Source organism: Vanacampus margaritifer, chromosome 16, assembly GCF_051991255.1.
Source record: "Vanacampus margaritifer isolate UIUO_Vmar chromosome 16, RoL_Vmar_1.0, whole genome shotgun sequence".
In the NCBI taxonomy this organism is placed as follows: domain Eukaryota; kingdom Metazoa; phylum Chordata; class Actinopteri; order Syngnathiformes; family Syngnathidae; genus Vanacampus; species Vanacampus margaritifer.
In genome coordinates, this window is record NC_135447.1 from 9,705,291 (window position 1) to 9,729,668 (window position 24,378).

At 41.5% G+C, this 24,378-nt stretch overlaps 4 protein-coding genes across 4 annotated transcripts; 2 read left to right on the plus strand and 2 right to left on the minus strand.

Moving 5' to 3' along the window:
• The first annotated feature begins 517 nt into the window (after positions 1 to 517).
• Positions 518 to 4,496, plus strand: cdc23 (CDC23 (cell division cycle 23, yeast, homolog)). The gene is made up of 16 exons (XM_077546668.1): positions 518 to 663; positions 888 to 960; positions 1,109 to 1,246; positions 1,318 to 1,360; positions 1,430 to 1,535; positions 1,738 to 1,870; positions 1,956 to 2,133; positions 2,298 to 2,395; positions 2,464 to 2,545; positions 2,998 to 3,151; positions 3,212 to 3,331; positions 3,401 to 3,476; positions 3,550 to 3,611; positions 3,734 to 3,812; positions 4,004 to 4,123; positions 4,198 to 4,496. Exons 1-16 carry the CDS (start codon positions 551 to 553, stop codon positions 4,357 to 4,359), a joined length of 1,737 nt encoding a protein of 578 aa, XP_077402794.1. The 5' UTR covers positions 518 to 550; the 3' UTR covers positions 4,360 to 4,496.
• On the minus strand, positions 4,436 to 12,259 carry kif20a (kinesin family member 20A). The gene is made up of 19 exons (XM_077546666.1): positions 12,014 to 12,259; positions 11,344 to 11,515; positions 11,047 to 11,172; positions 10,857 to 10,976; positions 10,177 to 10,315; positions 9,873 to 10,048; positions 9,693 to 9,792; positions 9,321 to 9,533; positions 8,975 to 9,086; positions 8,811 to 8,885; positions 8,556 to 8,699; positions 8,317 to 8,485; positions 8,084 to 8,233; positions 7,202 to 7,341; positions 7,023 to 7,125; positions 6,744 to 6,939; positions 6,591 to 6,676; positions 6,390 to 6,527; positions 4,436 to 5,074 (listed from the first exon to the last, which is right to left on the minus strand). The coding sequence occupies exons 2-19, from the start codon at positions 11,509 to 11,511 to the stop codon at positions 4,721 to 4,723; spliced, it is 2,709 nt and encodes a 902-aa protein (XP_077402792.1). The 5' UTR covers positions 11,512 to 11,515; positions 12,014 to 12,259; the 3' UTR covers positions 4,436 to 4,720.
• On the plus strand, positions 11,478 to 23,765 carry casr (calcium-sensing receptor). The gene is made up of 7 exons (XM_077546665.1): positions 11,478 to 11,534; positions 19,063 to 19,344; positions 20,073 to 20,379; positions 20,476 to 21,315; positions 21,383 to 21,613; positions 22,427 to 22,550; positions 22,630 to 23,765. Exons 2-7 carry the CDS (start codon positions 19,163 to 19,165, stop codon positions 23,763 to 23,765), a joined length of 2,820 nt encoding a protein of 939 aa, XP_077402791.1. The 5' UTR covers positions 11,478 to 11,534; positions 19,063 to 19,162.
• On the minus strand, positions 12,641 to 22,759 carry LOC144036210 (cationic amino acid transporter 2). The gene is made up of 13 exons (XM_077546667.1): positions 22,407 to 22,759; positions 17,028 to 17,165; positions 15,345 to 15,726; positions 15,084 to 15,239; positions 14,844 to 15,000; positions 14,574 to 14,707; positions 14,208 to 14,430; positions 14,009 to 14,145; positions 13,816 to 13,918; positions 13,584 to 13,708; positions 13,308 to 13,474; positions 12,986 to 13,094; positions 12,641 to 12,911 (listed from the first exon to the last, which is right to left on the minus strand). Exons 2-13 carry the CDS (start codon positions 17,154 to 17,156, stop codon positions 12,799 to 12,801), a joined length of 1,935 nt encoding a protein of 644 aa, XP_077402793.1. The 5' UTR covers positions 17,157 to 17,165; positions 22,407 to 22,759; the 3' UTR covers positions 12,641 to 12,798.
• Positions 23,766 to 24,378: the final 613 nt, after the last annotated feature.

The following is a 24,378-nucleotide window of genomic DNA, read 5'->3' on the forward strand; positions in this document are numbered from 1 at the left end:
ATGCTGTTATACTGGCTAGCATGTCTGCCTCAAAGTTCTGAGTCTTATGGTTTTAATCTCAGCTCAGGCCATTCTGTTTTAGGGGATTTGCATGTTTGTCATCATGAACGGCTCCAAGATTCCAGTTACACACACACTCCCATATTCCCAAATATTCGTTGAGAATGGGTCAAATGCAGAGGTCAAATTTCATGTAGGCCTACGTGTGTGTACATGACAAAAATAATTGATTGTAAAAAAAAACAACAACAAAGAAACAATTTTTAAAAAAAATTTAAAAAAAAAACCGTAATAATTAGATCTGAATGTGAACAGTTGCCTCTATGTACCAAACATATAGTATGTACAAATATATACCATCAAATTAATAATGATAAATTAATAATAATGGTAATAAATAATAGTGGTAAATCTGACAATTAAAAGTTAAATATTTGACATCGACGTTACTGTACAACAGACAGTGATGACTAAACAGGAAGTGACGCGACAAAGCAGGCGGGACAAAGACGTTAGAACGTCCACCAATCGCGACTCTTCTACGTCGAGTATGAACATGGCGGCGCTCCACAGTGAGTTTAGGGACCTGGTGCAAATCAAAAAGCAGCTCCTGTCTGTAACATGGCTGTGTAAAGAAAGAGGACTTCTACATAGCGCCAAGTGGTAAGACTGACATTTTGTAAGTGTCGGGCACTGACGATTTGTTCCCTGCCCAATTGACGCGGTTGCGTTTTTGTTTACCTGGGAGTTAGCTACGTTAGCATTTACTTTTGTTTCATCATCATAACATAGAAAGTAATTTTCACACTGATTAAATGGAAATTTTCTTATGGCGCACTTGACGATCTCGTCACACAATTGCTATGTTTTCTGTCTTTCTGATTTAGGGCTTCGGAATTGGCCTTTGCTTTGGAACCTCTTCCCAAAGATGCATTACCATCACCACATCCCTTTTCAGAGGCTCGTACAGCGTCATCTTACTTATTACTCACAAATGGATTAGTGGAAATATCTGATTAATGGCCTCTAACATGCTATGTCAACCAATTTTATTTATATAACATTTTTTATTTTACTCTCTATTTCTGTGTGTGTCTTGCACCTACAGGAGGACATACAAGACCTCGATGCACTCACGTTGGCCAAATCCTACTTTGATTTGAAAGAGTACGACCGTGCTGCCTATTTTTTGAAGGGCTGCACCAGTCAGAAGGCTTACTTCCTTTACATGTATTCACGTTATCTGGTAAGATCTCAACACTCACCTGAATGACATTTCCGCACTTCTGGAGTGAAAGCATCCTTTTTTGTTTGCAGTCTGGTGAAAAAAAGAAGGATGATGAGACAGTTGACAGCCTGGGTGAGGACAAAGTAATAGGAAGTGTTTGGGGTTTTTGAACTATAAAAAATAACATACCTGTTGTTTTAGGTCCTCTGGAGAAGGGTCAGGTGCGCAACGAAGCTTTGCGTGAACTGAGGGTGGAGCTGAGTAAGAAGCACAACGCGGGAGAGCTGGATGGTTTTGCCTTATACCTGTAAGAAATCTTTGATTGCTGTATATTAGTGTGTTGTGGTCAATCACCAGTGAAATTAACTAATTACACTTAATTGGTCCCACATTTATTTATTTAATTGAAAACAATGTCTCATCTATCTATACCAGCAATGTCAAACTGAAATAGTGAAAAACTGTTTGACACTATTTGGAATAAAGTTATGTTATGTGTAAAATGGCAGTTATGGAGTGGTGCTCCGAAAACTGGATCTGCTCAAGGAGGCGGTGGAAGTTTTCGTGGAGGCCATCCATGCGCTTCCTCTTCATTGGGGGGCGTGGCTGGAGCTCAGCAACCTCGTCACCAACATTGAAATGGTTTTAAAAGCTAACTTTAACGTGATCGTCTCGCCACGAGCCAAGTGCAAATCATCTGAAAATCCGTCATCTGGTCCTCTTCTAGCTGAAATCTCTGTCTTTGGCTGACTGCTGGGTGAAGGACTTCTTCATGGCCCACATGTACACGGAACTGCAGATGATCAAGGAGGCGCTGCAGAAGTACCAGGACCTCATGGACGCCGGCTTCACCAAGAGCACTTACATCATCTCGCAGATGGCCGTCGCTTACCACAACATTAGAGGTTTTTTCGTTCGAACAGTCTTTCAACTTTAATTACTACTGAATTGTCTTACTAGTAGCAACAAAGGTTTACTAGTACATGGGCCTTAAGGTGGAGACTATTTGGAAAAATGCTACAACAGGTTTCCATAGGGCCTGCTTTGTATACATTTGGTGTCATTGCAGATATCGACCAGGCGGTGGCGCTGTTCAACAAGCTGAGAGAACACGATCCCTATCGCATCGACAACATGGACACCTTCTCCAACTTGCTCTATGTCAAAGTGAGGCCCTTTGGAAGAAAAACAACCAATTTATTTTGTATTTGTAAAAATGTTGTGCGCTTCCACAGATCATGAAGCCAGAATTAAGTTACTTGGCCCACACGTTGGTGGAGATTGACAAGTACAGAGTGGAAACGTGCTGTGTCATTGGTACGTATGGACCACACTCGGAAAACACTTCACTTGCGTTTAAATGTGAATGAGTGTTATTTTCAGTTTGAATTTACACTATAAAAGGAAGTAACAATATTGATGTGTATTTTCTATTTCTAAGAATACGTTTTTAGTATGACATCAGGTTGTGCCAACTTGTCTTGGTTAAATGATTACTTGTCTTAACTTAAAAACACGTAAACAAAAACACTTGATTATTTATTTTTTTTACTCTAGATGGCGCTCTTGGTTTAAATCTGCTGTAGAAAATTAAGCAATTTCCATTGGACAAGCCTTTATATTTAAACCAAGAGGACCATCTAGAATAAAATAAAATAAAAAAATAAAACTATATATATATATATAATTATTTTTTTTTCAAGTGCTTCATGAAGTTTCACTTTCCCATCACTAATTTAAGGTATACCGATATTGTTTGCGAACTATAGGAAACTACTACAGCTTGCGCTCGCAGCACGAAAAGGCGGCCTTGTATTTTCAGCGCGCCCTCAAACTCAACCCACGCTGCCTGAGCGCCTGGACCCTCATGGGCCACGAGTACATGGAGATGAAGAACACGTCAGCCGCCATCCAAGCTTACAGGTTAGTCACCGACTCACTTTTGGTGATCACATTTGGGTGATTGTCGAGTTTGTCTTTCAGACACGCCATTGAAGTGAACAAGCGCGACTATCGAGCCTGGTACGGCTTAGGTCAGACTTATGAGATTCTCAAGATGCCATTCTACTGTTTATACTACTATCGAAAGGCTCACCAGCTCAGGTATATTGTTGAAAAGGGGGGGTATATACATGTCACGATTTATTTTGTCACTCTGTTTTACTCCTGCAGACCCAATGACTCACGCATGTTAGTAGCGCTGGGTGAAAGCTATGAGAAACTGTCCCAGACAGTTGAAGCCAAAAAGGTGAAATATTGTATTATTTTCTTGTGTATGTGCAACGTGCATGTTTTGTGACATTTGTATATTTTTGTTTCAGTGTTACTGGAGGGCATATTCTGTTGGAGATGTTGAGAAGATGGCGTTACTCAAACTGGCAAAGTAGGTGGCACCGATGGCTACAAATGTCAATCAGTCTGTCAGCATACATTGTGGTAGTGTGGAAAATAGTCTTTTAAAAACTAATTTTATTGATAGGTTCAATAAATATTTGTCTCATTAAGGCTCCATGAACAGCTGAATGAAAGTGAGGAGGCCGCCCAAAGTTACATGCTTTACACACAAGACGTCTTTTCCTGCGGGGTAAGCATTTAATGTGAACTCGTGCTCTACTCACAGTTCTGTTGGCCGTGGAAGCTTTAAAATTGCACAGTGTTATGGAAAATTTGACTTTCTAATAGCTTGTTTACAAATAGCTCTGGAGAGCCACCCACTTACTAGTTCTGATTTCATTTTCTGTATGGCCTGAAGTACAAATATGGTTGCTCACACAGGAACAGCTGGAGCACACTGAAGTCAGCACAGCTCTCAAATACCTCGGCCAGCACTATTTCAAGAACAAACTCTACGACGAGGCGTCTCTCTGCGCCCAGCGCTGCTGTGACTACAACGATGTGAGCGTTAATGAGCAGTCTGGATACGTTTTGGGATTTAGGAACACACTAACCTCTATGTATACTTTTTCTAGGCACGAGAAGAGGGGAAAGCTCTATTGAGGCAAATCTCTCAGATGAGGGATCAGACTGAGACGCAGTCATGCGATCTGTTTACACCGCTCTCCAACAACAATAACAACACGACACCCGTTAGGAGGGTGTCGCCACTCAACGTCATCTCCTTCACGCCCTGACGGTCCTGCCCGTGTTTCATGGCCTTTTTGCAAGGACTATCTGAATTGCGTTGCAAAGAAATAGAAACTTAACAGATCCTGTTCAAAAGATTTACTTGTTGCATACCGTTTGTTTGATATTAAAACTACACTCGTTCAAAAGCTGTGCAGTTCTGTGACAAAAAAAAAGTTAAAATACTGCAGTGAACAACTTATTATAAAGCTTAAAGCCCAAGAACAATTCTAAGCACCGCAATCCCTTGGTAAATACATAACCTCTTCCAAAGTTTCCCACTTGGTTGAACATCAGAACCTTATTTGGCTTAAAACCAAAACTGTCAATATACATTTTGGATATAGTCCAGATGAAGCATGAGCAAAATCAATACTTCCCACGTAAGCTGCGAAGAGTGGGCACAGGGCTCGGCGGCGGCGACTGCTGGCGTGACCTCAGGATCTGAGAGTACGGGGTTAGGTTAGCATCTGTGGCGTTGCGCGTGTTGTATTTGCGCATCGGCGTGCAGGTGGGGAACAAGGAATGGTAGAAGGGCTTCTTCTGAGGAGGCTTGTTCTCAGAGTTAGCAGCCGCCGCGACACATCCCCGCTTCTTGCAAGAAGTCGGCGTGGCAAAGCCCAGGCGGGGCAGCGGGACGGGCTGGACCGGGGTCTCGGCCTTGCGCCTCAAGTCGGCCTTGACAAGCGTCAGGCCGTTTTGCAGCTCCACCAGGATTTGGTCCTAAGAGGAAGTGGGTTAACAGGTTTACACCGCGCAGTGAAGGCCTAGTCACGCAAAGCAGTTAGGACAGCAAACCCTCCACATGCTTGAGCACACAACCCCCCCACCCCCATGTAGGCACTGGGTTAAAATAAATTAGTCTGAATTAGTAATAAATAGTCTAGGCTGGTTGTGCAGGGGAAGATGTTAGTGAAAATCAGAGAGAGGGAGGAGAAAAGAAAAGAAAAATTACTTTGAGAATTCCTCAAGTACGTAAATAACAACACTGTTGTAATGTGTATTTTTTTTTAATGAGGAAAAAAAAAAATTTTACTTAATAAAAACAGTGATGACATAGAATTAAACTTTTACAGCAGTTTGTCTCACTGCATTAAATTCAAATATAAGAACCTTTATTTCAGCAGCAAATTGAATGAATTATAGAAAACTAAACTGAAAACCCATTTAATTTGAAATATCCGCAGTATTTTTTTGTATTTGCCCCAGGGGTGCTAATTTTTTAATTTATACCTTGAGATTTGCTAAATATTATCCTACTGGTAATTTTGTTTATTCATTTCTTTGATCAACTTATTCTCGAACGTATTGTGAGATTTTTCCACTTAATTTTAGATCGTGACATTCACAATTACTGTGCAGCGATGCAATTTATACTGTGATGTGAATTTTGGGCCATATTGTCCAGCCTTACACTCAGCTCATCAGAATGGAATTATTAGTAATTCTCCATAAATAAAACAAAAAAATGCTGAAAAAGTTCATAACACTGTAAAATAGATGCTAACTAGCATTAGCCTTAAGATAGACTAGAAAGCTAGGCCATATGGCTATTTTAAATACACAAGTTTTATGTTGAATTTGGCAGTAAACGTCTACTGGGAGTGGCAATAAACACTTTTTTGAAGAATTTGCCAAAGTTTTTCTCATTGTGGATTTGAGGCCACAATACAGTGCTTATACACACTAGCAAGTCAAAAAGCAAAGGCCCAAAAAGTTTGTGGGATTTACAGTCCCAAGTAGATCCACCAGCGATAGGTGAAAACCTGTGTTAAATGTTTTTTAATACCCCCTCCCACACATTTGAAATGATTAAAACTCACTTAAATATACTGTAAACTTATTTTACCATAAAAAAATGGAAGCATACAATGTATACAAAATGTTTAATAAAGAAAAATAACTACCATCATTTCATCCATAAAATTCCCATCCTACAGGTAATCTCACTCAAGTGTACTGAAACATTTTTTGCAGGCATTTCAACACACACAAAAATCTGTTGAACAGAAAAAGCAGGCCCAGTTGAAACACATACCTGTTTGATGAGCTTTTCATCTGCGGCAGCCAAAGCCTGCCGCAGCCTTTCGCCGCCCGTGTTGCGGCAGCAGGCCCGTTCGCCCGACTGCAGGTCCGTGCCGAGCTTCTGCAAATCCGAGCGCAGCTGACGCAGGTTCTGGCGGAAGCAGATGCAAAAATGAGCGGTCGCCGTCAAGAGCGCGGCGGGGCGGCTCCTTACCCTTTGTCCCTCTTCCAGCTTGCGGACAGCAGCATCGGCGCCCGTTGAGCCCGGCGCCTCCAGCTGGATCTTCAGCTGCGATACCTCTGTAATAGCAAGCAGGGGAAACAATGAAAATGGATTTGGGGTCCTGGGGGGGCATAACGCACATACCTCGCGTCTTGCTAAGCAGCTCAGCCTGACACCGTTCAAGCTCTTGACGCAGTCGGGCGTCTTCTCTCTGGGTGCTGAGGCGCTGGGACCGCCGAGGCCCCTCAGGTTCTGGCTGGGGCGCAGAGCTGGGTCCTGCCTCACAAGCCATCTTTTTCTCCAAGGCAAGGGTCAATTCTTCAATCTCCTGATCGCGCTCCTATGTCACAGGAAAGTGTTGACATCCATTTCCACATCCAACAGAGATTAGAGATCCTCTCAGCGCAGGTTTGCAACGGTCACCTTTAACTCTTGGCTGTAGAACTCCTTTAAATGTTTCTGCAGGTTTTTTAATCTGTCCTCGCTGCGGTTTTCAATCAGAGCTGTCTGTACGTCCAAGGTCTCACTACGGGACAGGAAGGCATCAGTTTTGGGTTGAATCAAACGACTATTAGGTGTTAGTTGAGATGTTCTCGCCATACCTGAATTCATTTTGCATTCTGGAAATGACCTCCATCATCTCAGAAACAACCTGCTCCCTCACGTTAGCCTCTAGAAGTTCTTTTTCGTCCCGCTGGCGCCGCACCTCGCGCTTCAGGACGTCAATGGCGTGCAGCAAATGCTAAACAAAAAAAAAAGATTATTCACACCAGTTCAAATTGAAGGACTATCTTGTCAAGTTTAATAAATTACTTCTTTTTTTTTTAAAAAAAAAGTTGCACTCTAAAAGGGGGAAGTCAATCCAGCAAAAAATCTTTACAATAATATATTATATGCAGGACCATTAATCTAAACACAATATTTTGAATTTAACGATTAGTATTACATTTGTGGAATATACCGTAAATTAAGCAACAAAATCACCTGTTTTTATCCATCTCAGGGGGCAGCCATTTTGCTACTTGCTGTCAATTAAAATTTACATCACGGTTGCTCAGGTAACGACCAATCACATCTCAACTGTTTTTTTTTAAGCTGAGCTGTGATTGGCCGTTACCTGAGTATAAACTGTGATGTCATTTTCAGTCGCTGCTGAGTTTCGACTCATGAGGGCACATACAACACATTATTGGAAAGGCATTTTTTGGGGTTGACTTCCCCTTTAAAAGTGCTGTAATATTTTTTCAATGGGACGAAACCTTTCCTTCAATACACCTGATGGTCTCAAGCCGCATTTGATGTCCATTACAGTACATTTCTAATAAAAGCCAATAGTTAACTGTCCATGCAGATGACCAATGAAAAGTCTGAATATGACATAATATTTACTCAAAATTCTATTTTATTTTCCCCTTTTGACTAATAGACTAGCATGACTGCAAACAGATCATGTCTCCCGGCCTCTGCCTCCTGCAATGCCGTACCTCTGTATTCAACATGGTAGTATCGCCATCTTCAACATCGCTGTCATCTGCCTCCTCTTCCAATACTGTGCTGTCATTTGCATTGGCTTGCTCATGCAACAGAGACAGGATGTAGGCCACTCTGGTTTTGGTGGAAGGTCCGTGGACCAGCTAGAAAGAGAGAGGGGGGGGGGGTTCACATTTCTTTGGTCTAATACACAAAACCCAAAGTCAGTGGCAATGTAGACGCTTACTTGGGAAGCGATAGCCGAGAACTTGAGGGCTTGGAGAGTCTCGTCGTAGATGGAGGCGCATGTGTTGATGTTGACCACCATGCTGGAAGTTCCTCGGCCACAGAAGAAACCCTGAAGCACTCGCGTCAGCTTACTGTCCCGGAAGGGCACCACTTGAGCTGGCCGTGACCTGAGGATGGCGATCACGTCAGTATGTATTTTGTCAACGGATGAATAAAAAGGTATAGTTGAGCGCGCACTTGTTGGTCTGGTTGTGTCTCAGAGCAGCAATACAGCGGCCCAGAGTAAGGAGGGAGGTGTTGATGTTGTTTGCCTCCTTCATCCGCTCGGCGTTGCGCATCTCTTTGCAGCGTTCTGACCCGGCTAAATCACACACACTCAGTCTATAAAGGAGTCCACATCAAACCAGGTGAGTAAAGCACATAAAAAGGAAATTGTAATATATAGACACAAATTTGAAGAAGAAAAAAAAGAGTCTAAAGTGGTCCACTTACTCACTGATGTGCATGTTCTGACCAGATTCTGCATTTGGGTGGATGTGCAGGACACGAATAGAAAAAATGCTGTGGCTGAAAAGATGGAGAGAAAAAAAGTAAGCTCGAATGAGAAATTGGAAACACTAATTAGTAAAGAACTGAAAATTGAAAGAGACTCTTACCTACGACTTGAGTTTTGGTTGAAATGTGTGCTGGCAAAACTTTGGTTACAATGTCCGGCTCTCAGAATCTTCCAAGCTTCCTCTGCACTGCGGATCTGAACCCATGTGAGGTCTGACAAAAATAGCACACATTAAAGCTTTATATAAAGTACTTAGAACAACAGCTGAAAAGACATAGAAATCCTATGGGCATGAGAGCCAATACAGGAGCTTTATCAATCTATTTATAATGCTCCATTTTGATATATCTATCTACAGTATCTATATATATCTCTATCTATCTACACACACACAGACACACCTGAAATGTTCTACTTTCATCATCAGCTACACAAATGTCAATTACCCTTCACGTAGGGATTGCCGTGCTTGTCGTCACTCAGCCGCAGCGTGATCCTCTTTCTCGGCTGCAGGGAGGGCGCGGCGTCCAGGAGGTCGTACAGGAACTCGTTATAGATCTCGTAGAAGGACACCCAGATGGAGAACTGCAGCCCTTCCTCAAGGTCGTCACCGCCGCTGTTTGTGAGGCTGTCGGGCTCCAGGCACACACTGTCACAGGCTGGAGAATAAGAACGTGTGCATGTGAGGACCACTGAAGCATTTAGCTGAAAAAACATACTTGAGTATAACATTTAGTATATAGGACAGGGGGTTGGGCAAAGTATGACCGATATGCCACATACAGTATAGCCATGAATTAAAAAAAAAAATTTAAAACCTTCCAGTTGGGTAGCAATGCGGGTGGTAGCAGAAAGTCCTCCAATGCCGCTGTCCCAGGTTGTCGTGTTGGCCCCTCGATAAGAACTCTGGTTTTCATCCTGTAAAACAGAAAAATTTATTATTTGATACCGATGTGCAACTAATCGGCGACACACTATAATTGGGTTGTTTTGTTTACCTCTTTGAGCAAAGAGTTCCTGCGCATTTCCTCCACTCTGACCTCAGAGGGTTGCAAATGTCTCACATCCTGGTACAAGACGGGCTTCAGGTCCATGCCCTCGTACAGACGGCCCTGCAGTTTCCGAAACAGAGACACTAAAGCTCTGGGGAGGAGGCCCGCATCGCGACCAGTGCCTGCAAAAAAAAAAAAAAAAAACAGTCATTGTATCCAGGAAGGGTTTACATGTTTTACAAGACTTCAATCGATGATGAGCATGTGGAATTTTGTGTTTAGCGCAGCTCATAGCAGAACATCAGCTCACCTTGCACAGTGTAAGTCTTTCCAGAATTGGTGACTCCGTAAGTGTATAGGAGTCTATTCTCTCCCTGAAGAACATTTTTGACCATCTCCTTCATAGTGCACTCATAAAAGTCTTGCTGTGTTGTCTCTGGGCCACAAATCTTTTACAGACACAGATCAATGAGAAGAAGTGCATGTTGTAACTTGTTACAGTTCTTGTAGGCGATTATTAATCAATTTATCAATCCAATCCACTTTATTTTTATTGCACATTTGATAAACAAGCATTAAAAAATAGTATAACATTTTTAAAAAATAGTCTAGTTTATGTTAGAATTTTTTTTTTAAGACTTCAGACTTTTTGAGACTTTTGTGGTTCAAATACTCTTACATATATATGCCTTTTTGCTAAGTCAATTAATGTGCACTGTCCTTACTAAGAATAATTTATTTAAACTTAAGATACGATTCTTAAGGTACCAAATGTTCAAGCTTTTGTTTAAAAATAAAATGGATTGTTTTCATTGGAAAAAATGCTGCTTTTATTTACTCCATCTATCGGTATCAGTTGAAAATACCATTATCGTGCATCCCTAGTTTTAATATTGTTTTGTTTTTTTTTTGCTAATGGTTATCATACTGTCAGAATCTTATATCGTCTCATGCCAGTTTGTACCTAATGTGTTTCTAAGATGAACCCACCTTGGAGAAAGTGAACTTGTGCATGCTCTGAGAGATGCCCCTTTCTGCCATCTTCATGTTTTGTGAGCACCTGGGAGCTTTGAGCAGCAGAGTCTCTTCATCTTGCACATCCACACATTCCTGGACGAAAGGCACATTTAGAGAGGCACCACAGGCATAATGGAGGAAGAGGGTAGATTAAAAATCCAACCTGCTCTTCACCCCTCTCTCTCTCCGCTTCTGTGAGGGGTCGTATGCGCAGGAAGACTTTTACTCTCTCTGTCTCGCCTTTGTCACCACTTCCTTGTCTCACCACTGCAGGTTTCGAAGGCAATTTCTAAACAACAATACAGACCGAAATCATGATTTGTAAATTGTCGCAAAATAGTTTGACAACTGACTGATTCAACAAGCCAGTAAACTTCAGAGGGTCAAGCTTTTGCATTTATCGATACGGTTTAAAATCTAATCTCACACATCTCAAAAGACTTAATATAATAATACCCACCATCCCCATGGTGGAAGGCCGGGTGTCCAAGCCCGGTGATATGACAGACAGCTCAGGCAAACGCGGCATGTCCAATCCTCTATAGTCTGCTGCTGTGGACTCAAACACAGCCATGTCCTCCCCTTCGTCAAAAGGGGAGGCACACGTCGAGGACAAAGAAAACGCCATTGACCTGTTCCAAGGGCGACAATGTAAGTCAAGTTATATGGATTCAAAAATAGTGTTTGCACAACTGATGGTCAGTAACCTGCTGACACATATTGTATAAGTTAACACATTTTGCAGCTATAAATTGAAATAGTTTTACAGACACTGACTGCAAGTTATAGTAGACGTGAGGGTGTGTCTAAAGACAACACTTTCACAGCGGGAGTTAAGTTGCTAAACAGGAATGATTTCTAATCACCTGTCCCACGTGACGTGATTAAAAATGTAAAAACGTTAATAACTTTCCCGAATTACGAATGAAAAGGCAGTTTTCGTTTGTTGCCGCAATGACTATTGGCTACCAATGCAGAGTAAATCACCAATATATGATATAAAATCACCAAATCCTATGCAGGCCGCTCAGACGTTATAGTTTAAATATAATTTGATGCAATGTAACAAATAAGTAGGATTTTGTTAGCATACTTAGCTAGGCACACCGTTTCCGTTGTTTTGAACTTACCTCGTTTGCAAAAGATTCAACGGACGCTTGTTCGCCAAATATTTTTTTAATGACAAATCCCAAGAAATTTAAAATACTCTTCAAGTATTTAAGACAACGTCAAAGCTAACACGAACTGCCGAAATGTTGGGTCGTCTAAACACTCATAACACGGTATCACCGTTTCATCTTCAAAAATTCTCCACTGCGCCAGAGATGTAACAGCCTACGAAGCAGCTTTGAGTTTGAATGAGCCTCCAACTGCTGCCCACTCGTTCATTGGCTGCTGGTCGTTGAGTGCTGCTCCGATTGGCTATTCTGAATACAGTAGGTGTGCCGTGTCAAAAATTCCTTCCTAAACAAGTCATGCTTTCACGAGTTCCGGTCACATGTTCATAACGTTCACATCTAACGTTGTTTGCAGACGTGTGTGACGCACATAAGATACACGACTATACTGTATTTAATTTTATAGATGTCAGAAGCCTAACCCTTGATGGGGAGTTCATTAAACAGTTTAATTTAAACTATCTCACATAAAGTTATCCCGGCTCAACTTTTGCTTGACACCCATATAAAAGAACACTCACATCAAGTCAATGTCTTTATTTTTACAATACTGTAGATAAACTGCATTACAGTAAAACATTCAAAGATACAGATGTTCATAAAAAGAAAAGGAAAAACACTGTCAGTTTGAATTGCCGGCAATAAAACTCCTTTAATATATTAAATCATACTGGCCATTATCTATTGATCATCAGATGTTGTATCAACAAACCAATACAATGTAGCTCAAAATTTAGCTATCCATTCGCATTGGAAGTGATTCTGTTAATACCGACGTGGTTGTGTGAATTTTCGAGCCTTTGCTTCTGTACGCTGTGCTGAACCCCATATGCAAAGTAGATGATTAAACCTGTTTGAGAGAGAAAAATATATATCTGTTATGTCCATCCATGTTGATCAAGACATAGTCTATTCTTCACATACCTATAGCCATCCACACAGCATAGCGTATCCATGTTTCCGATCCCAGTTGAATCATTAAGTAAATATTGATCAGGGTGCTTAGGATAGGAAGCACTGGCACAAAAGGAACCTGTTTGTAAAAGAACAGAAACACGGTGAAAGGTAAACATACAAGTAAAAACAGAAGAAAATTCATCCGGACGAACATTTCAAATTCCTGAGTTGGACCTGAGAAAGGCGGTAGAGAGAAGTTCTTTGATTTGTAAAAGCTGTGAACAAATACCAAGTTTTCCTTAGTCTCTCCATAGCGTGTAAGTATCGTAATTAACAAAAGGTAACATGCCATAAAAGCAGCTTTTATTGTGCTTTGCGGTTGTCTCACGATGATGAGGACAGTGAGGCTCAGAATCGCTGCCACTACAACAACACAGAGCACGATCCACCACTCCGAAGACTGCAGCGAGGTCGCAGCTTGGGATATGAAGAGACTCAGGATGGTTGCTAAAAATACTGAGATGGGGGGGGGGGGGGAAGTAAGATCAGAAACAGAAAACAGTCATACAAGTCATCCCAAAAGAGGATGGCAAAAAAAATGTAACAAAACAAAAAGAGCACTTACTGATACAAACTGTCATAACAGACACATTTTTTGAAGTCCGTGCTGTGCATTGTGAATGAGGAAAAAAGAGCCCACTGATTGTAAATGGCTCTTCTTTGTTGTCAGCATTGACGTCCACTTGGTATCTATTTGATACATGATATGTACAAATACAATTTTGGTCAATAATAGTGATTCAACAAAATTCATATTTTCGCTCACATTTGTTAGAAAAACATATTCATTAAATTACCTTAATATGAGAATACATACGGCAACAAGGGTGTAAGCAAACAGGGTCCCAATGGACATCATGTCAACCAGTGCCTTCAGGTCAAACAATAAGGCCATGATGGCTGCAAAGTCATGAGCAAAGTGTAGCCTACATTAGAATATCACGTCTCACATTTGAGATTTAATTCCTTCATTATTATTATTGTCGTTACCCGCGACAACACCAGAAGCCAGCGTAGCAATGACAGGACTTTGTCTCTCACTCATTTTGCTGAGAAGGTTGAAGAGAAGGCCATCCCTCGCCATGGCAAAGAGCACTCGGGGCATAGGAAACATTGACCCCAAGAGGCTGGGGAGGCAAATCAAAACAGGTTTGATGAAATCATCAATAAAACATGATTGTGTTCATACCTTGTTGTCAGTGCACAGAGGGATCCTACTGCCACGGCATACTTTGCAGGGCCCCAGCCCACATATGTAAAAGCCGCAGGCAGTGGGCTGTGAGCACTGAGCAAATAGTACGGCATCATTAGAGTAAGGGCGGCGGAAACGCCAAAATAAGCTAGGAAGCAAATGAGAAGGGATGCCACAATTCCAAGTGGGATGGATTTCTGGGGATTCTGAACCTCCTCTCCTAAGGAAAAGATGAAAACAAAACTAATTTGCTGTTACATATACTTCATATACAGTATCGTATCATGCTCATATTTATATATATATATACACAGATTTTTCCCCCTGTGGCATTTAAGTGTTGCGTGTACTATATCAGTTTACCTGTTGTGGCAATGCAATCAAAGCCGACAAATGCGTAAAAGCAAGTCGCCGCTCCTGCTAATGTTCCATCAAAGCCAAAAGGGAGAAATCCACCAGTTCCAAAATTCATGGTTTCATTCAGGGATGATGTGTTTCTATAGCAGACAGACAGAAAACCATTGTCATTCATATTATTAAACACAGAAAAGGAACATTTTTATTCATTCATCTAGAGAGGAATGAGAGGCAGGCATGAGAGAAAAAGTAATAGGACAAAAAAACGATGCATACTCATGTAAATTTCGTAGATTTTCCTCATCAATGTACCAGTTGTTGAGATCTCCCTTTATGAAGCCAGTGAGAATAACAAAGAACAACACAACAATGTTGACTGCTGTAAAAATTTTGTTCACGATGGCAGACTCTTTAACACCAAATGCGAGAATCCCTAAATGGAAAATGACACAGTGAAAAGTGATATTTTAAAAAGTTGTGATGAAACAGTTGAGCGTGTGGACGGTTAAAACATGCCTGCCAAGAGCATAATAAGGCCAGCAGCAAAGAAGTCCGGGTAGGGAGCGAATCCTGGAAGGTCCATGGCAGCTTGTTTTCCCAGCGAATTTGCAATGACATTTCCAATGAGGTCATCAAAAGTTCCACTCCATGCTCTGGCCACACTGGATGTCCCTAAACGGCAACAAGTGGGGCCATTTTTTAAAACCCACTCAGCCGTGACCTTGAATAGGATAAGCAGTAACAAATGGACGGATGGTGGATTTGAACTGTATTTACCTATGACATAAGACAGGAGAAGGTTCCAACCAGTGATAAAAGCCCATATCTCGCCCACGGTCACATAACTGTAGAGGTAAGCGGAACCAGTCTTGGGAACCCGAGCTCCAAATTCAGCATAGCACAATCCCGCAAAGACTGATGCTACGGCCGCGATCAAGAAGGAGATGATAATACTGGGCCCGGCCACGGTTCTGGCCACCTCTCCGGACAGCACATACACTCCAGCCCCTAATGTGCTGCCCACCCCCAAAGCCACAAGGTCAAGTGTAGTCAGGCAGCGGCGGAAGTTGGACACCTCTCCTTCGGGCTCCAGAGGTTTCCTGCGTGATAAGCTCTGAAGGAACAGCAGGATCTTTGCACCAGACATCCTAGTGAGACACTATGGGTGATGAAAAACAAGGAAGTCTACATTTGAAATACAAAAGAAACAGTCTGACATAGCGTTTCATCCAGGGCTGTACTGACTTGGATATAACAAAGATACTGTATCTAAAGATTTGAAAATGACAATGAGTAGTGTTGAAACTGACAAAAAAAAAGGGAAAAATGACTGATTCTAGAAAAAAAAGGGTTTTCCACAAACGGTATACATTTTAAAAATCCCGCAATGCTATGTAAACTTAACAGCACAACTGTACATGGTTTTTGTTCATAGGGGTCCGCAACCTGCGGCTCTGGAGCCACATGTGGCTCTTTAGTCCCTCTCTTGTGACTCCCTGTAGATCTCTAAAAACATTAGTAGAATTTTTTTTTTTAATACATATTTATTCAAAAAAATTTTGACAATATATTATTTGAATGAATTACAGATTTAGAAAAAACCCAATGAATAAATAAATATTGAATAAATGTCAGCGTCCAAATTTATAAAATTAAATTGTTAGAAAAAGAGACGAAATGTAACTGAAAAAGTTATTTTTAAAAACAAACAAACCCAAAAATGTCAAAAAATGAACATAAAAATTGTCAATGTGCACAAAATTGCTCAAAAAGTCAGAACATTTATTTTATAAAAAGGCAGAAAAATAAATGTTTAAAAAAGACACCATAAAATGTCCAAAACATAAGAAAGCAGAAATTTATCATAAAATGTATTTGGAATTGTGGCTATCAGAAAATTCATTATTTAAGAAAAAAAAGGCATAAAATTAAAATGACAAAACAAGGAATACCAAAGATTACCATAAAACGGCCACAAAATTGCCAAAAATGTCAGAAAATGAATAGGAAAAAAGTCAGGAAAAAAAGTAAAAAAACAAAAAAACATGTCCAAAAAAAAGGACAAAGAGAGGCAAAAAATTACCATTTGAAAAAATTTAATTTGTCCATACTGTTTTGTTCATCACAATGTTTAAAAGTTTTGCGGCTCCAGACAGATTTATTAATATTTTTTTGGGCCCATGGCCCTTTTGACAGTGAAGGTTGCTGACCCCTGAGTTAGTGCAATGACTGCTGGGCTTTGAGGATACAAGTTGTGATTGTGTACACAATTATACTTAGTTATAGTTCTTACAGTTTCTGTACACAGAGAAAAACCTGCTGAAAAGATTTATGCTAAAAACTTCCCAGAATTACTTTTATTCATATTATGAGATTTACATTATGAACTTATTATAAAGGCATTTAGATAGTAATCATAACGATGGAAAAAAAAATAGCACTAATAAAATATTCCCTTACCTTTGCAGGATGAGAGTGACTTTCACCGCGTTTCAGACCACACCACTTGTGTGGATTTGTCAATCCCGTCACTGTGAACTCTTCATAGCGCAGCATTTTTTGATGCGTTATGTTACATTTCAGACGCATGTGCCATTTCTGGGGAGAAAAGGAGAGAGGGAGAGAATTTGTATTATTGGATGCTGGCATTTCATAAAGTAAGTAATAAGAGTCCAGGCAGCCATTGAGGATGGGTTGTCTCATATTTGTGTACCAATGGTTTCCATTAGACACTTGTCAAATAGAAGGTTGTTTGTTTTAGAGGCGTTGGCAAAATTTAAATAATACGATCACTATTGAGTAACTTCACATGATTGAATTTGGGAAGCTGGAAACTATAGAAAATATCCTCAACAATAAACATAAAAAACATCAAAGTGAAACATGTCAAGCGAGTTTATTCAATGGTCATGCTAAGCATTCAAAATGTAGTTCAAAATGGTCATGTTTGCTGTTGCTGATCTATCATTTTGCCACAAGCATGAAATAAAATAAAATAATGGATTTGACGTTAACAGCCACAAAATGTGGTGGAAAATGATGTTATTGCGTGCTTGCCTCACCTTGCACCAGTTTGGCATTACTCGGACTTCCAACTGCATACCAGCCATTTACTTTTCTCACAAATTCTTGCCTTTGTGTTTCTGCTGGGATTATTTTTGCTTCATATAGTAAGGATATAATAGTGCTCAGTTCATTCATATTTTATAGATTTCAGTATTGGCCGCTCTCTAATGGGAGTCCAATAAAAGAACGACATCAAAATGTCTGCCTTTACAAGTATATTCAGTTTTGACACGGTCAAAGAGCAACAAATCATTTAGAAACACAACCAAGATCCCACATTGTCAGTTGAGTGTTGGCAACTGAAATTGTTTTTAGCAGAGACATCTGCTCAGCAACAAATTGAGGAGCGGGTCATCGGAGCAGAAGGGACACTGTTTGAGGAAACTAATGGTGCAATCCACAGCTTCTACGGATTCTCATTATCATGGAGTTATGCAGATTAGAATTGGACACAAAATAAAATAAAAAAACCAGATCATTTTGTGTTTGAACTAATTGTGATCTATTACTTCATACTATTATTGAAATCTTCCCAAAAAGTATGCAGATGAAGTTAGGTGAGGAGGAGTGGAGGGTGAGTGGGCTTTATTAGCTGTAGGAAATGGACAAACCTTCTCCCAGTTAATCATTCATCAAGTCCACAAAGTAGAATCACAAAGTAATTGTCCACTGAATTCATTCCGCACTCAGGGATATTTTGGTTAAACACCTTTAAATGACTTACTGCACTTCTTTGAGTGGATTTTATTACAGTGATCACAAAGAGATTTAGAGGTAAGTTCTCTTTTGGGAAATTTTGGTCGTTCGTACAGAATTCAATATTAGTTGACCTTTTCCATGAACAATGCTCTTTGTTACAAAACACTTGTAATCACCTAATCTTGTCCTTGCATTTTTTTTTAAACATAATTTTACAGTTTTAATGGGAAATTTGATGTAATGTATATAGTGTCGATTTGAGGATTTGAGGTTCTCGTCAGTTTTTATTGGGTTGCTTTTCAGAGTGAAATAATGTAATCATTAGTTGTTTACGTCATAAATTTTGATATGTTTGTGGTAAAAAAAACTTACTATAATATACCCACATGTTGGACTTATGTGACACCAAATGTTGGAAACAAATTCCTTCTGTGCGTAACATACACCCATTATTTCAAAGTTGTTTTAAAATTAGCCTTTGTGACAAAATCTCAATGACCAAAAATGTGGTTGTGAGAATTTGTATTCCAGAGTGTGTGGTGGCCGTCACTTCATTATCGCATCTCTGCCCCAGCATTTTTCCAACGGTATTAGTGAGATGCACGCGGGCTCCATTTGGCCGTTCTCCACGATGACTGGGTTGACTGGCCACAGCATGAGGCTGCAGCAAGCAGGCTCATTAACGTGAGACTCCTCTCTTGGTTCAACACTTCTTTCTTTCTCCACTCAGATACTTCCAGCGCGAACATGAACATCACAAGGTGGCACAGCGAGCAGAGAGAAAACTAGCGTCTTCACTGAAAAGAGAAGAATCCCGCCCGGCAGAAAAGATGCGATTTGTGTGTTGTCTGCTGCTCCTTGGATGCGCTTATGTCATGTCCACCTATGGGCCTCATCAACGAGCACAGATGACTGGTGATATTTTGCTCGGGGGGCTTTTTCCCATTCATTTTGGGGTTGCATCAAAAGACCAAGACCTGGCAGCACGGCCTGAGTCCACACAATGTGTCAGGTGATCGACTTACACAGGCCACAATGTTAAATACACCTGAACAAGCTGAGATCAAATATGAGAGCTTTATCAGAATCCCTTCTTTATACAAAGGTCATCTTTGAAAAAACAGAATTTTTATTCCATCCCTTGTCAGAGGTGGAAAATCCAGGACCAGAAAGTTCCCTCCTGTAACAGTTTGACTTTAGCCACAGGTGCTTCTACTCTATTGGCAAGTAAATGAGCTCTTACCTGCCGATTGAGTAGACGCCCCTTTGGCTAAAGACAAACTGTGGCAGGACCAAATCCAAGTCGAGAAAGTAAAAAACCCTGCCACTGTTTGGCTTTAGCCAAAGGTGCTTCCTCTGCTCAATCGGCAGGTAAACAAGCTCTGATTGAGTAAAAGCAACGTGGCTAAAGCCAAACAGTGGCAGGGTTTTTACTTTCTGGAGCAAATCCAGAAAGGGCTTTTACTTTCTGGACCTCGATTTCCCAACTCTCGCAAGAGATATTAAGAAATATGTTTGTGCAGTTCTGGAACCTATTGGTCAGAATGGACAGTCTCGTTGAAAAGCGGCAGGTGAGAGCTCCTTTACCTGCCAGTTGAGCAAAAGCACCTGTGGCTAAAGCCAAACTATGGCAGGATTTTTACGTTCTGTACCTGGATTTGCCACATGAGTATATTCTGCTGTATGTTGACATCTGTTTTCTAAACTGTCAAATCTATCGTATTTTGTTATGTCCTACAGGTTTAATTTCCGCGGTTTCCGTTGGTTGCAAGCCATGATTTTTGCAATTGAGGAAATCAACAACAGCAGTACCCTCCTGCCCAACATCACTTTGGGCTACAGGATCTTTGACACGTGCAACACTGTGTCAAAGGCACTGGAAGCCACTCTCAGTTTTGTGGCCCAAAATAAGATCGACTCCTTGAATTTGGATGAGTTTTGCAACTGCACTGACCACATCCCGTCGACCATCGCAGTCGTAGGGGCTGCTGGATCTGCTGTCTCGACAGCAGTGGCAAACTTATTGGGACTGTTTTATATTCCGCAGGTAAGTGCGTGTATGTGTTACTGTAAACGAGTTTGTATGCTTAGATCTACGTAGGACCACGATCTATTGATCTGAGGAATGTATGTTGCGTTTCAGATCAGCTACGCATCGTCCAGTCGTCTCCTAAGTAACAAGAACCAGTACAAGTCCTTCATGAGAACCATTCCTTCGGATGAGTACCAGGCTACAGCCATGGCGGATGTAATTGAGTATTTCCAATGGAACTGGGTCATCGCTGTGGCCTCGGATGACGACTACGGGCGGCCCGGTATTGAAAGGTTTGAGAAAGAGATGGAGGAGAGAGACATCTGCATTCATCTCAACGAACTGATCTCTCAGTACATGGAGGACCACGAAATCCAAGCACTGGCCGACAGGATCGAAAACTCTAGCGCCAAAGTTATCGTGGTGTTCGCCAGCGGTCCCGATATGGAGCCTCTAATCAAGGAGATGGTCAGGAGAAACATCACAGATCGAACTTGGATCGCCAGTGAAGCTTGGGCAAGCTCCTCTCTCATCGCTAGACCGGAATATCTCGACGTGGTGGCAGGCACGGTTGGCTTTGCCTTAAAGGCGGGACATATTCCCCAGTTTAAAGAGTTCCTGCAACAAGTCCAACCAAAGAAAGAGAGTCACAATGAATTTGTCAGGGAGTTTTGGGAGGAAACTTTTAACTGTTACCTGAAAGACAGTCCGAGACTCCAAGAAAGTGACAATGGTAGCACAAGTTTTAGGCCTTTGTGCACTGGTGAGGAAGACATCACCAGTGTGGAGACACCATACCTGGACTACACCCACCTTCGTATCTCATACAATGTGTACGTTGCAGTCTACTCTATTGCGCAGGCCCTGCAGAACATTCTAACCTGCACACCTGGACAAGGACTTTTTGCAAACAACTCCTGCGCTGATATCAAGAAAATGGAGGCATGGCAGGTAAACTGTTGCACGTATTCACACAAAGATGCGAATATATTTAATGACAAGACTTTATACTACACAGGTACTAAAGCAGCTCAGACATCTGAAATATACCAACAGTGTGGGAGGCAAGATGCATTTTGATGAGAACTTCGACGTGGCGGCAAAGTACACGATAATCAACTGGCACAGGTCTGCTGAAGATGGTTCTGTGGTCTTTGAGGAGGTTGGATACTATCATATTCATTCAAAGAGGGGAGGCAAGCTGCTCATTGACAAGACAAAGATTCTCTGGAATGGATACAGTTTGGAGGTACATACCACTTGCTATGTTTTGTTTGGGGTAGTCAAAAAATGTTCAGTTCAGCCTGGAACAGAAATTCCAGAACTGGTTTGTCAGAAGCCCGTAGGCAGGATAACGTGATAGTAAAGAGAATAGCAATGGCCATAAACGCGTCAATGAACTTTGAGCGTCTGTCATTTGGCAATGGTCAACAGTCGGGACACCCTTCGTCAATATTCCAGGCAGAACCAAACTGTAATCGTCAATCTGTCAAAGTTATTTTAACACCAGGATTCCATTATTGCTAAATTACAGCCTCTATTTTAGGATCGACAATAAATTTCATGTCCGCAGTCTGTCAGTCGTCTGACGTAAAATGGTGCGCCAAAGGATTCTAACATGCCTGATGTCAAACTGAGATGGTCCGTTGGCACTGACGATTATTGATGATTTCATTGATGGACATAAACTTACTTCCGACTATGCTTAGTCCCTCAATTTTTTTAAAATTATCCGTCATTGGTTAATCGTCAACAAAATGCTCACCTCTGACTGCAAACAGGGTAAACCAGGCTTCCCCAATTCTGGTCCTTGAGGTTTGGAGTCCTCCAGGTTTAAGATGTTTCTGTCCTCCAACACACCTGATTCTTAAGATCAAGATCGTTACCAGGCTTCTGCAGAGCATGCTGATAAGAAGATTATACGAACCAGGTGTGTTGGAGGATGGAAACGTCTAAAACCTGCAGAACTGCGGCCCTCGGGGACCAGGAATTGGGAAGCCTGGGATGAATAGTACTGTATAGAAAACTTTAATTTACAGTACCTCAACTTGCAATCCGTCAGGTTCCGTTCTCCAACTGCAGTGAGGACTGCGAACCCGGCACCAGAAAGGGCATCATAGACAGTATGCCTACTTGTTGCTTTGAATGCACTGAGTGCTCAGATGGAGAGTTCAGCAACCACAAAGGTACGTTGAAAACGCTGAAAAGTCTTTGTTGTATTCTTGGAAAGTTGAAATTCTGAGGATGATCTTATTTTCCACACAGATGCCAGCATTTGCACCAAATGTCCCAATAATTCCTGGTCCAGTGAAAACCACACCTCCTGCTTTTTAAAGGAAATAGAGTTTCTGTCGTGGACTGAACCATTTGGGATAGCTTTGGCCATATGCGCAGTACTGGGTGTTGTCTTGACAGCTTTGGTAATGGGAGTGTTTGTCAAATTCCGCAACACGCCCATCGTGAAGGCCACAAACCGAGAATTGTCTTACTTGCTGCTCTTCTCACTCATTTGCTGTTTCTCCAGCTCACTCATCTTCATCGGACAGCCGCACGATTGGATGTGTCGTCTGCGTCAACCGGCTTTCGGTGTCAGTTTTGTTCTTTGCATCTCTTGCATCCTGGTCAAAACCAACAGAGTACTTTTGGTGTTTGAGGCCAAGATCCCGACTAGTTTCCATCGTAAATGGTGGGGATTAAACCTGCAGTTTCTTTTGGTGTTTCTCTTCACGTTTGTCCAAGTTATGATATGCGTCGTATGGCTCTACAACGCCCCCCCTTCCAGCTATATGAACCACGACATTGATGAGATTATTTTCATCACCTGCAATGAGGGCTCTGAGATGGCTCTTGCATTTCTCATTGGTTACACTTGCCTCCTGGCGGCGATCTGTTTCTTCTTTGCATTCAAATCCCGCAAACTTCCAGAAAACTTCACCGAGGCCAAGTTCATTACTTTCAGCATGCTCATATTCTTCATTGTGTGGATCTCCTTCATCCCCGCTTACTTTAGTACTTACGGCAAGTTTGTTTCAGCAGTGGAAGTCATCGCAATTCTGGCGTCCAGCTTCGGGATGCTGGCCTGTATTTTCTTCAACAAGGTCTACATCATCCTCTTCAAATCTTCCAGGAACACCATAGAGGAAGTCAGGTGCAGCACGGCAGCCCATGCCTTCAAAGTGGCTGCCAAAGCCACGCTCAAGCAGGGCACGGTGTCCAGAAAAAAGTCCGGCAGTATCGGGGGATCGTCTGCCTCCTCTCCGTCGTCCTCCATCAGTCTCAAGACGAACGGCGACGGTGGTGAAACACCCTCTGGAAGGAACAAGCCAAGAGTGAGCTTTGGCAGCGGGACAGTCATGTTGTCGTTGAGTTTTGAGGAGTCCAGAAGGAGTTCTTTAATGTGATTGCCTACCTTTCAGTTACACCTTTTATTTTTTTGCGGGACTTTAAAAAGGAACGAAAACCATGTCAGCCTGCCTAATAAACTTTTGACTGGCCAATGTGTGCTTAATACATATTTTGTTTTGCACATTATTGGGACGTTGATATTGTTGAGAATGAATGTCCACTTTTAATATGATCAGTTAGTAAATATGCAGCGAAGGCTCATGGAGAATTTGTTGAGTTTTAGAGAACTTTCTGTGCTTGCTTATCACAAGTGTGTGGCAAGAGCAAACAGTGCAAATGTGTTTCACATATAAATGCTATTCAGACAACAGGCCTACACTATAGGCAGCTTTGACGTGCATCAGGCAGGAACACCTTTGAGGATGGCACTATTTGTTTAAAACCACTCAACTGCGAAGATAACAAAGTCGCATCTTTGCATTTGTGAAAGACCCGCAAAGCTTTTTTTGTCTTGGCTTTTTTTTTATTACAATAAAATGTAGCTTTGAAGATCTTTGCTGCTTTATTTATTCCACTATTCAAAGCTGCAGTTTTAATGAAACACGTTGACTTGACAGCTTTGGGAAATCTCTGTTTTCTTTTTCTTTTTATGGAGTGCAAGGGGCATTT

What these genes read in the sequence shown, in the direction of transcription:
- cdc23 (XM_077546668.1), top strand. Translation starts at nt 551, where the DNA reads ATGAACATGGCGGCGCTCCACAGTGAGTTTAGGGACCTGGTGCAAATC. An exon ending in ACATGTATTCACGTTATCTG is followed by an intron (nt 1,247 to 1,317) that starts GTAAGATCTCAA and finishes TTTTGTTTGCAG; the next exon opens with TCTGGTGAAAAAAAGAAGGA. An exon ending in CGCTTACCACAACATTAGAG is followed by an intron (nt 2,134 to 2,297) that starts GTTTTTTCGTTC and finishes GTGTCATTGCAG; the next exon opens with ATATCGACCAGGCGGTGGCG.
- kif20a (XM_077546666.1), bottom strand. Translation starts at nt 11,511, where the DNA reads ATGGCGTTTTCTTTGTCCTCGACGTGTGCCTCCCCTTTTGACGAAGGG. An exon ending in CAGAACATGCACATCAGTGA is followed by an intron (nt 8,700 to 8,810) that starts GTAAGTGGACCA and finishes ACTCCTTTATAG; the next exon opens with ACTGAGTGTGTGTGATTTAG. An exon ending in CTACCATGTTGAATACAGAG is followed by an intron (nt 7,342 to 8,083) that starts GTACGGCATTGC and finishes TTTTTTGTTTAG; the next exon opens with CATTTGCTGCACGCCATTGA.
- LOC144036210 (XM_077546667.1), bottom strand. Translation starts at nt 17,156, where the DNA reads ATGCGTCTGAAATGTAACATAACGCATCAAAAAATGCTGCGCTATGAA. An exon ending in CCTTATTATGCTCTTGGCAG is followed by an intron (nt 15,001 to 15,083) that starts GCATGTTTTAAC and finishes TTTTCCATTTAG; the next exon opens with GGATTCTCGCATTTGGTGTT. An exon ending in AATCTACGAAATTTACATGA is followed by an intron (nt 14,708 to 14,843) that starts GTATGCATCGTT and finishes TGTCTGCTATAG; the next exon opens with AAACACATCATCCCTGAATG.
- casr (XM_077546665.1), top strand. Translation starts at nt 19,163, where the DNA reads ATGCGATTTGTGTGTTGTCTGCTGCTCCTTGGATGCGCTTATGTCATG. An exon ending in GGAATGGATACAGTTTGGAG is followed by an intron (nt 21,614 to 22,426) that starts GTACATACCACT and finishes GCAATCCGTCAG; the next exon opens with GTTCCGTTCTCCAACTGCAG. An exon ending in AGAGTTCAGCAACCACAAAG is followed by an intron (nt 22,551 to 22,629) that starts GTACGTTGAAAA and finishes TTTTCCACACAG; the next exon opens with ATGCCAGCATTTGCACCAAA.